General features: G+C 41.7%; 2 protein-coding genes across 3 annotated transcripts; both read left to right on the top strand.

Moving 5' to 3' along the window:
- Positions 1-1678: 1678 nt before the first annotated feature.
- On the top strand, positions 1679-4060 carry LOC132887663 (uncharacterized). Its single transcript, XM_060923142.1, has 2 exons — positions 1679-1805; positions 3404-4060. The coding sequence occupies exons 1-2, from the start codon at positions 1782-1784 to the stop codon at positions 4052-4054; spliced, it is 675 nt and encodes a 224-aa protein (XP_060779125.1). The 5' UTR covers positions 1679-1781; the 3' UTR covers positions 4055-4060.
- A 1524-nt stretch (positions 4061-5584) lies between these two features.
- On the top strand, positions 5585-9144 carry LOC132887649 (uncharacterized). Of its 2 annotated transcripts, XM_060923127.1 has the most exons (6): positions 5585-5688; positions 6017-6062; positions 6289-6380; positions 7611-7721; positions 8493-8760; positions 8903-9144. In XM_060923127.1, exons 1-6 carry the CDS (start codon positions 5663-5665, stop codon positions 9110-9112), a joined length of 753 nt encoding a protein of 250 aa, XP_060779110.1. In that variant the 5' UTR covers positions 5585-5662; the 3' UTR covers positions 9113-9144. The 2 variants fall into 2 exon arrangements, with proteins under 2 accessions (XP_060779110.1, XP_060779103.1); XM_060923120.1 differs by lacking the exon at positions 5585-5688 and having other exon boundaries at positions 5902-6062.
- Positions 9145-11445: the final 2301 nt, after the last annotated feature.

Raw genomic sequence — 11445 nt, 5'->3', positions numbered from 1 at the left:
TATGCTTTTTGCATATAAAATGTTTACTGATTATTGATTATAAAATCAACTTTACTGTGGTCTCAACTAGGACGCATAAAGCAACAATAACAAATAACTATCAATAGTTTTCAATATCAACAGCATCATATAATTGCTCATTTCATGTTTTCCACTTTGATTTCAAGTAATTATTTTAAAGACGTGTACAAATGTGGCTATGCAATACCCTTGTTCACAGACTATGGAGAGCAACTTCCATGTAAATGCCCATCTGATAGTCACAACATGCGAGAAGGCTTCTCCAAATGCATATGAGCACCGAGATGATTGTGTTACACAAAAACCAAATACGGTGTGTATGATAGCTTTATTGGCCTTATTCATGACCTTATATGAACATTTTCATTTCAAGTCTTTCAACTTTTGACACTGACATACCCATTAACCATAGAAGCACTGCAATCCTGGATATTTTATCGGTTCACAAAAGCTTTCCCTGACAAAATGTCATAACTTTTTCTTTTACACAGCCCATAATTGACCGTCTTGCATGTAAGACAAAAGATGGTAAAGAACTGGTTGACTGTGCCAGGTTGATGGATGTCAGAAAGGTAAGTATACTGCAGTGGATATAGAAATACACACCACATCCACAGAAAAGACATCAACTGTACATGGTGTTGGAGTTTCTCAAGACTATTAAAAACTCATTGCTTCTTTTTTCAGGGAAAGCGCAAAGAAATTCGAGATAACTGTAATAAATATTACACTGGAGGAGGATCGCTGACGCGGACTGCAGTGGACATGCGGTAGAAATACACACCACAGCCACAGAAAAGACATCAACTGTGCATGGTGTTGGAGTTTCTCAAGACTATTAAAAACACATTGCTTCTTTTTTCAAGGAAAGCGCAAAGGAATTCGAGATAACTGTAATAAATATCACACTGGAGGAGGCTCATCTGAGTATTAGGAGAAGCTGATTGGATGTCTCGGATGTGTGTGAAGCTGCACAATATCACAACAGCACAAATTCTAACTTTATATATAAATAAATAAATAAATAAAGAGAGAGAGAGAGAGAGAGAGAGAGAGAATAAAGGCTAAAAAAACTAAAAAAAAAACCGAATCATTTTTAATCTGTCAATGAAATGGTAGTAAATCATTAAAAAAATACATTTTCGTTTTATAGTAGAAGTGAAAATAAATATGCTACAATAGAAAATTTGGGATTGCCATGATGACACACATGAGTAAATAAAGCACATTTAAGTGGAGAGATTTTTGTTTCTTTATTATCCGTTTTTGTTTCTTTATTATCCGTACTCGCAGACACCGTGATCCACGCGAATGATATAATATGCAAACGCAAGTACAAAATTCGTGACTTGTAAATTGGGATTTGCACGCATGTATCAGGTTTTGCATGTGCATCTGTACTGAAATTTCGTTTGCGACTCCTGCGTTCTTTGTGTGAAGTGATGAATCTGCATTTGCAGATCACCCAACACGCGGATGAATCCTTGCTTCCGCTTGCATAATTTTGAGACATTCATTTCGCACTTTTCCAACCCGATCCGCATACGCAAAGGTCTCAGTCCACACGCCAGAGGCTTGCAGCCTTTCCCCCTCCAGTAGAGGGCGGTGTTTCTACTTTACCGAAGTTCACTCCAGTTCGGCTACCCGCAAACAACTACTGTACTACCAAGGCGGCTGTGGTACTATCAGAGGTCTACCAGAAAAATTTTTAATGGAGCGAAATATGGAAGCAATAACATCACGTTAACCTCAAGGATGAAATGGAAACAGAAATGAATGCCTGGGTGAGTCGAATATTTTGACATGATCAAGTAGTCAGAGATTGTTAAGTACTTTAGACTGACTTTGCAAGTAGTCTACTGACTCGCTAGTAGTACTTTTGGCAATGTGTGTTTGTTTCATTTCCCTTATGAAGAAATGTACAGTAAAAAGTACAGTAGCCTATTACTGAATAGCCTACAATATGTTGACACGAAAACGCAAATGCAAAAAGAGAGTGTATTGCAGTTATTCCATAAGGGTTGTCACACATAGGCTATCACATTGCTAGCAGGCTAGTCGACTACAAACGAAACAACCAAATGAAATGACGTTTATGTAGGCTACAGTGGAAATGTATGGTCTAGGTAGCCAAATGCAGATTGCGTATATGAAAATGGCTTCCAGTCGATCGATGGCGTTATGGATTTCAGACAGATTTAAGCTTTCAGGATTGAGACAAAAACAGCATTATCTAATAAACAGACAGTCCACAGTATGCAGCAAACATTGTAATCATAGATTCATAGCATACATGTCAACCTTTGGTCAATCAAACCTGTATAACCAACCTCCAAAATCCGTATAAGATGCAAATTAAAATAATTTACCTAAAATTTGAATGATAATTAACAATGATATATCCCAGTTACTTTTTATTCAATATTAATAACAATAAACCTTCAGAATGAATACAAAGCTCCAATGTTTGACAAAAACACAATGTGTTATCAGCGTAGTTACGAAGGAAATACTTCGTTGTTTGGAGACAGGTTTCACCGAGCGGCTATTATGCGCGAGACTTCATATTAGCCACAAAGTCAGGAAAATCTGTTCGTAAAATTACGTTATAATGACCAAATACAGTCTCACCTGTGAAAGGTAATCCCATGTGATCTCGTTTGGACGGTAAACCTGTTGGTACAGTTAAACACAGCACATGAATGAGGCATCTTTATTCTCGGTCGAGGATGACGTATGATTCTACACAGAAGCCGGCGTCTATGACTTCCCGGTTGGCGGGATTCTCACAATGCGGTGTGCGCATGATCAAAAGTGGAACGAAGTCTCGCTACCACAAGATAATGCGCGATTTCATAAGACTCTTTACTGGCTGGCTGTGGTGTACAGTACGTTTGTAAATGTTATGCGTTCTTTTATCATCGTGGGAATTGATTATAGCTCTAAATAAATATTGAAGTTTTTTTTTTAAAGAATCCGTATAACTTTATTTATACGCCCGTATACTACGTTTATTGAATCAAATCCGTATAAAATACGGACATTCCGTATAGGTTGACATGTATGTCATAGGCGCCAAAACTATTCACTTTTCTAAAAGCTATCTCTGGAGTACCATTAACGTATGAAAGCTTATTCTCTCTGGATTTAATATAAAAAGAGGGATGTTCCAACCTCCTCTATACTTTATTGCCCACACATGATTATAAATCAAATGCATAAATACAGTAGGTGCATTTACTTAGGGCTTAGGGGGCTGGTACGTTTAATAACATAGAGTATTAGGGAGTGAATACTTTTAGGATATGCTTTTGGGTGGTTTATTATTTTCTTTAATTTTAGAGATTATGCATGCCATCTTACGTTTGATTTTTCTTTGTAGGAATTATTGAGACAGCATGTTTTGGACAGACTGTTGACCAGGGTCACACTTGTTCTTCAGCAAACAGACATGGATGAAGACTACCTGCGGTTTGTGTGTACACAGGAAATGGTTTTCCTGGACATCATATCCCACCATATTCCAGTGTCCCAGGAAATAACTGACTGTTTGAGGGCATTGGTCAATGCCCTGATGCTAAGGGAACATCAGCACCACCCTGTAGCACCAGTGCAATTTGAAAGCCGAAGTACAGCTGGTCGACCTAAAATCTCCATTTGTCCTGATCATTTGAAGCACCTTCTAGACATTGGGTTACCATTGAATACCATAGCTGGATTGATGGGGTTGTGTCGTGCTACATTGTACAGAAGGATGTCTGAGTACAACATTTCTGTCAGAGAACTGTACAGCACTTGCACAGATGCTGAGCTGGATGAGCATGTTTCTGCCATAAAGGAGACAATGCCACATGCAGGATACAGGCTGGTCAAGGAGACTCTGGCAGCACAAGGGTACCGAATCCAATGGAGTCGTGTTAAGGCTGCTCTGCATCGTGTGGACAGTCTAGGGACACTATGCAGAATGACCCAAATGGGGTGTGTTGTAAGGAGAACTTATTCAGTTCCCTGCCCTATGTACAGTGGTGCTTGAAAGTTTGTGAACCCTTTAGAATTTTCTATATTTCTGCATAAATATGACCTAAAACAACATCAGATTTTCACACAAGTCCTAAAAGTAGATAAAGAGAACCCAGTTAAACAAATGAGACAAAAATATTATACTTGGTCATTTATTTATTGAGGAAAATGATCCAATATTACATATCTGTGAGTGGCAAAAGTATGTGAACCTCTAGGATTAGCAGTTAATTTGAAGGTGAAATTAGAGTCAGGTGTTTTCAATCAATGGGATGACAATCAGGTGTGAGTGGGCACCCTGTTTTATTTAAAGAACAGGGATCTATCAAAGTCTGATCTTCACAACACATGTTTGTGGAAGTGTATCATGGCACGAACAAAGGAGATTTCTGAGGACCTCAGAAAAAGCGTTGTTGATGCTTATCAGGCAGGAAAAGGTTACAAAACCATCTCTAAAGAGTTTGGACTCCACCAATCCACAGTCAGACAGATTGTGTACAAATGGAGGAAATTCAAGACCATTGTTACCCTCCCCAGGAGTGGTCAACCAACAAAGATCACTCCAAGAGCAAGGCGTGTAATAGTCGGCAAGGTCACAAAAGACCCCAGGGTAACTTCTAAGCAACTGAAGGCCTCTCTCACATTGGCTAATGTTAATGTTCATGAGTCCACCATCAGGAGAACACTGAACAACAATGGTGTGCATGGCAGGGTTGCAAGGAGAAAGCCACTGCTCTCCAAAAAGAACATTGCTGCTCATCTGCAGTTTGCTAAAGCTCACGTGGACAAGCCAGAAAGCTATTGGAAGAATGTTTTGGGGATGGATGAGACCAAAATAGAACTTCTGGTTTAAATGAGAAGCGTTATGTTTGGAGAAAGGAAAACACTGCATTCCAGCATAAGAACCTTATCCCATCTGTGAAACATGGTGGTGGTAGTATCACGGTTTGGGCCTGTTTTGCTGCATCTGGGCCAGGACGGCTTGCCATCAGTGATGGAACAATGAATTCTGAATTATACCAGCGAATTCTAAAGGAAAATGTCAGGACATCTGTCCATGAACTGAATCTCAAGAGAAGGTGGGTCATGCAGCAAGACGACGACCCTAAGCACACAAGTCTTTCTACCAAAGAATGGTTAAAGAAGAATAAAGTTAATGTTTTGGAATGGCCAAGTCAAAGTCCTGACCTTAATCCAATCAAAATGTTGTGGAAGGACCTGAAGCGAGCAGTTCATGTGAGGAAACCCACCAACATCCCAGAGTTGAAGCTGTTCTGTACGGAGGAACGGGCTAAAATTCCTCCAAGCCGGTGTGCAGGACTCATCAACAGTTACCGCAAACGTTTAGTTGTAGTTATCGCTGCACAAGGGGGTCACACCAGATACTGAAAGCAAAGGTTCACATACTTTTGCCACTCACAGGTATGTAATATTGGATCATTTTCCTCAATAAATAAATGACCAAGTATAATATTTTTGTCTCATTTGTTTAACTGGGTTCTCTTTATCTACTTTTAGGACTTGTGTGAAAATCTGATGATGTTTTAGGTCATATTTATGCAGACATATAGAAAATTTTAAAGGGTTCACAAACTTTCAAGCACCACTGTACCTTGTGCATATGGACACAAATCATAAGCTCATAAGGTAAGTCAGCTAAGTCAATTGTGAAAGTCAGCTTTATTGTTATACAAACGAATCAAAATTACGTGTCTCACTGTTTTGTGCATAGACAAAGACAGAACAAACATTAAATTCAGAACATGAAGTAAAGTATGGTATTATGTTCTTAACCATCCTAGGTTTAACAAGTAACATTATTGTAATAAAATTTTTACTAGCTACTACAGTATCCTCAAATACATAAAGCTGAGCATCTTGTAGTGTGTGTGTGTACATTATTTATTTTGAGCATGTATCTTGGTTTACAAAAATGCGAAGTGTTACTGCATGTCTTTTCATGTTGTTCCCCCAGATACAATATCGTCATCTTTGGCTGCATAGATGGCTTTTCCCGTAAGGTGAGTACAGCACAAAAGTCCAATCATCCATGCCGTTTTATGGTAATCCAAGTGTGGTCACAGAATATTGGCTTTGCTATGTATTTACATTAATGCCATGTATTTACATAAATTTGAAAACAAAAAAGGCAATTTAAGACACATTGTGTTTGCTTACCTGCTTGTTTATGTCAAAAGCTATGGTTGAACTTTTTTTTTTCTAAACTTGCGTCCATCTTGTCAACAGATAATGTACCTGAGAGCTGCAGACAATAATCGGTCTGAAACAAACCTAGCCTTCTTCCAAGAGGCAGTTCAGGAATTCGGCTATCCACTCAGGTGAAATTTCACTTGGGTCCACTATGTCAAGGAACTACTAACCATGGCACAACTATTCAGATAATCTTATCAACCATGTCTACATGCCTTAAAGGAACAGACTGCCGTATTTCTATAAATGTGTTCTTCTCTGAACTGAGACAGGCTGATAGGTAGCTCTCTGAGCTCTGTGCGTGCCCCCAGTCAGTTAGACGTGCCCCCCAAAGTTGTTAGAATGTAGCTAGGCTCAGCAAAGTGGGTGGCATTTTTTTGGGCTAACGTTAGATATGACCAAGCTTTTCCACATTTTCCCTGGACACTTACAATGTTGAGCGTTCACGCCATTGCATTGGATTGACGGTGTTGCCATGTCATTCAGATGTTTTCCAGGTTCCTTATAGTCCTCCTCTGTGAAATGCTCAGAGCAAACTCGCCAGGTCTTCACAACTTCCAGTGTTGAGGGATCCAGTTGTAACGCAACTAGCTTCTAGCTGCTATCCAAACTTGCCGTTGTTTGTAGTAGGTTGGAATTGTGTGAAACATCACAGGACTGTATACCCTCGACTTGTTGTCTCAACCCAGCAAGATGCATTTAACAACCATTACATGCATTTCATTATAGAAATACGGTGGTCTCTTCCTTTAAATTATTTCATTCATTTCTGAGCCTGATGATTGGCTGATATTAGTTAACATACAGTAAAACAGGCTTGCCCGAAAAGGGGTAGAGGACTATTACAGTATGTGTTCCCTATCACCTTCAATTTCACTACCATTATACAAACACAATTGCTTGACATCTGTGATATTCATTCCCCTCTCATGTAGGACCTGTTTACACGTATATGGATATTTTTGTAAACGTATCCGTTTGGGCCTTTTGTTACACATAAACAGAGTTTTAGTTCCCTAAAGTGGATATTTTTAAAGTAGGAGTTTTAAGTGGAGATTTCTGAAACACACCTGTCACAATGGCGTTTTTATTTTTATCCACATGCCGTGTTTTTATGTAAACAGATAAAAAAAAATCAGCGTTTAAAAATATCCACATACATGTAACCAAGTCCCTAATCAGTAGGTCCCATATCCCTTTTCACATTTTCCCTTTCCCACATGTCCACTGCACCAGTCCAATATCACAGTAAAGAAGCTGTCCTTTATTTGCTCTTTGTAAGTTCCTTGTATGCTTGTTAAATGATATTGTTCTTTGCCACACCTTATTTTATGTTTTATTGACAATATTTTGCATAGAGTTCGAGCAGATCAAGGGGGAGAGAATGTTGGAGTGGCTCGCTTGATGTTTACTGTGCGTGGACCAGACAGTGGCAGCTTCATTGCTGGGAAGAGTGTCCATAATCAAAGGTACTGTACAGTTTATTCAACCGAGTATATTTTTAAACAAGACCATAGCACCTTATCATGGTTAAGACAGTATATCAAAGAATTGGCCTGTATCAGGCCTTGCATTCACTCCACTCAAATCACTCCCTAGGCTGCCTTGTACTCTTTAATTATATCTGTGAGTGGGTTACTGGTGGATTCGTGACATCGTCAGTTTGTGACTGTAGCTTCGTGACATCATCGTCACTGTGCCCGTGTGTAACGAGCCGACTGCATGATGTCACGAAACGACGCGTCACGAACTGACGAAGTCACAAATCCACCTGTAACCTGTGAGTGTTAAGATTGTGTGTGTGTATACAGTATGTACAGGGTGTCCCAAAAGTGTATGCACACGTAAAATCATTATAAAGTAGGAAATAAAATTTCATGTAATTTTCAAGTGTAATAGAATGTCCAGACATTAATTTAGTATATTGTCACCGCTTGTTCTCAAACTGGCATCCATTCTGGTCCAGGCACTGCTGACAATGTGAATCACGCAGTCTTGGAATTTTTGTGCATTCACTTTCAGTGACTGTTGCAGGTCTCATAGCGTAGGCTTGAAACATCAGTTTGAGAATAGGTAGTGACAAAACAATAAAATGCTGTCTGTAAATTCTAACACTTCTTCTTTCTTAAACACCTACTTTAGAATGATTTAAAATGTATATATTTTTTTCGGGGCACACCCTGTATAAGCTACCAAATGACTACAAGTTCCCTCTGCTAATTGTGTATTGTCACTAACAGAATTGAGAGACTTTGGCGCGACGTCTGGATGGGGGTGACCAATGTGTTCTATCATGTTTTACACGGGCTAGAGGAAGATGGCCTTCTTGACTTAGGAAATGCAACACATTTCTTCTGCCTGCATTATGTTTTCCTGCCACGACTCCAAGAAAGCCTCAACTTGTTCCGTGATGGCTGGGACAATCACCCCCTCAGAACCGAACAAAACCTAACGCCAAATCAGTTATTTGAAATTGGTCAGATGCATCATCCCATTCCTAATCCACAGGTATCACTGAAATGTGTTTTTAACATGTCTTTTTCTATATGTGCCAATTTTTAATGTGATTCTAAGATGGGGTAATTAAGCAATGATTTGCTCTATAAATAGCCAAGCCTTTTATGAATGCTTTTTTTTCCCAAACCTTTAGGAAATCAACATTCCAGAAATTGACTGGGAAGAGAGTGGCGAAATCCCAGAACCACATCTGCATGTCAATGTTCCATTGGTGGATTGCCCACTTACTGCAGAGCAAATGGAGGCATTAATACACCACATTGACCCACTTCAACCTTCAGACTGCAACGGTGTTGACTTATATACAGACACAGTGGAGTATGTGGAAAGTCTAAGAGCTTGAGTTTAATTTTTGTGTTTTCTCAAAACATTGTAACAGACACTGAATAAATGTCATGAATGTGAATGGAAAAAGTCAATCTCCATTCTTTTTACGCCAACTTTTGTTTTCAGGCAATTTGGGATGAAATGTGTGGTAATAATCGAAATTTGCACACAGAACGAATTTTGCTACAGAGCCGAGCATTTTGGGTACAGCAGTAGCTCCCCCCCACCTTTAAATAGACTCCAATGGTTCACTAATACAGTAATTCCTAAAACGGCATTAAGTCTTTAAGTCTGCAAACTATTATGAACATTTCAATTACTAAAACATACTAGAATTCAATATTAATTACAAAAACAGTCAGGCAAACATTCATGCATTCCTTTTAAGCAAGTCAAAATGCAGGAAACTATACCAAGCCAAAGCCTGTTAGGGTATTGCTGGGATTCGAGCCTGGTTCGTTGGTGTGATAATCCAGCAAACCCCCACTAGGCCACCAGGGGGATGACTCAAATGCAGAGGCGTGAGGCGGAAGTAGAAAAAGAATCAAAAGGTTTATTTAAACTATATACACTATATACAGGGCAAAACAAAAGACAAAAAAAAACCAAAGAGTATAATCCAAAAGAAAAGCAAAGTGCAAAAATTCAAAAGCTAAGAAGATCAAAAAAAACACAGTACAAAGGAAACTGGAGATAAACATAACAGCACAAAGACTCCGTGACAAGAGGACTGAACTCAGGGGTATAAATAGACAAACTAATTAAGGACACAGGTGAAGATAATTAGGCAATTAACACAAACACAAAACACAGGAACAGTGGCGGCCTCTAGAGGCCAAAATAAACACGACATGAAAAGGAAATAACAGCGGCCTCTAGAGGCCAAAACAGTCCTAGTCCTAACAGGACCCCCCCCTCTAGGAGCGTCTCCTGACGTTCCCAGGGCGATCCGGATGGGCCGAATGGAAGTCCCGACATAGTTCTTTATCAAGGACATCCCGAGCAGGAACCCAGCAGCGCTCCTCAGGACCATAGCCCTCCCAGTCCACCAGATATTGCAACCCGCCGCGGACCCGCCGGGAGTCAAGCAGGCGATTCACAGTGAACACAGTCTGCCCCTGGAAGATGCGGGGGGGTGGGGGGTTCCTAGGGGCAGGGGCATACGTAGACGTCAGTACGGGCCGTAACAGGGAAACATGGAAAGTGGGGTTGATCCTCAGAGTCCGGGGCAACTGGAGCCGGTAGGAGACAGGGTTCACCCTGCGCACCACCTTGAAGGGGCCAATGTAGCGAGGAGCAAGCTTGCGGTTCTCCACCCGCAGTGGAAGGTCCTTAGTGGACAGCCAAACACGCTGCCCAGGGCGGAAAGCGTGTGCAGGTCTTCTATGGCGGTTGGCCTGAGTCTGGTTGGTTCTGGAGGTCTGTATGAGGGTCTTCCTGACCTTGCTCCAGGTCTTGCGACACCGTCTCACATATTGGTTGACCGAGGGCACCCCCGCGTCCTCCTCCTGGTCCGGGAACAGAGGTGGCTGGAACCCGAATTGGCACTGGAATGGCGACAGCTTGGTGGCCGATGACTGCAGGGTGTTGTGGGCGTACTCCGCCCATGGCAGCCAGATGCTCCACGATGTCGGGTTATCCATAGCCAGGCCTCGCAGGGTGGTTTCCAGGTCCTGGTTGAGCCTCTCCGTCTGACCATTGGACTGTGGGTGAAACCCAGAGGAGAGGCTGGCAGTGGCTCCGATGACCTTGCAGAACCCGTGCCACACTCGGGAGGAGAACTGGGGCCCTCGGTCTGAGACGATGTCCTGTGGAAGACCAAAGACTCGGAAGACATGATTAAACAAAAGTTTTGCAGTTTCAAGAGCAGAGGGGAGTTTGCACAGTGGTATGAAGCGGCAGGCCTTGGAGAATCTGTCAACTAAGACCAAAATGACCGTGTTACCTTGTGACTCAGGGAGACCCGTGATAAAGTCGACTGCCACGTGGGACCAGGGACGCCGGGGAATGGTCAGAGGATGCAGGAGACCCTGGGGACGCTGTCGTGGGTTCTTGGTTCTGGTGCAAACCTCACAGGACAGGACAAATGACCTTACTTCCTTCTCCATGTTAGGCCACCAGAAGCGTCTTTTCAGGAAGTCCAGGGTCCTCCGAGCTCCCGGGTGGGCGGTGAGAGGGGAAGAGTGACCCCACTGGAGAACCTTGGCCCGGGCTTGATGTGGGACGTACAAGAGGCCTGGTGGCCCCGTCCCAGGACCGGGGTCCTGGCGTTGGGCTCGTCGGACAGCCTCCTCAATACCCCAGCGGACAGGGGCCACAATCCGGGACACAGGGATAATAGGCCCGACT

The sequence above is a fragment of the Neoarius graeffei genome, chromosome 1, assembly GCF_027579695.1.
Source record: "Neoarius graeffei isolate fNeoGra1 chromosome 1, fNeoGra1.pri, whole genome shotgun sequence".
In the NCBI taxonomy this organism is placed as follows: Eukaryota; Metazoa; Chordata; class Actinopteri; order Siluriformes; family Ariidae; genus Neoarius; species Neoarius graeffei.
Note: the sequence above shows the minus strand (reverse complement) of the source record. Positions and strands in the feature narration are given on the sequence as shown.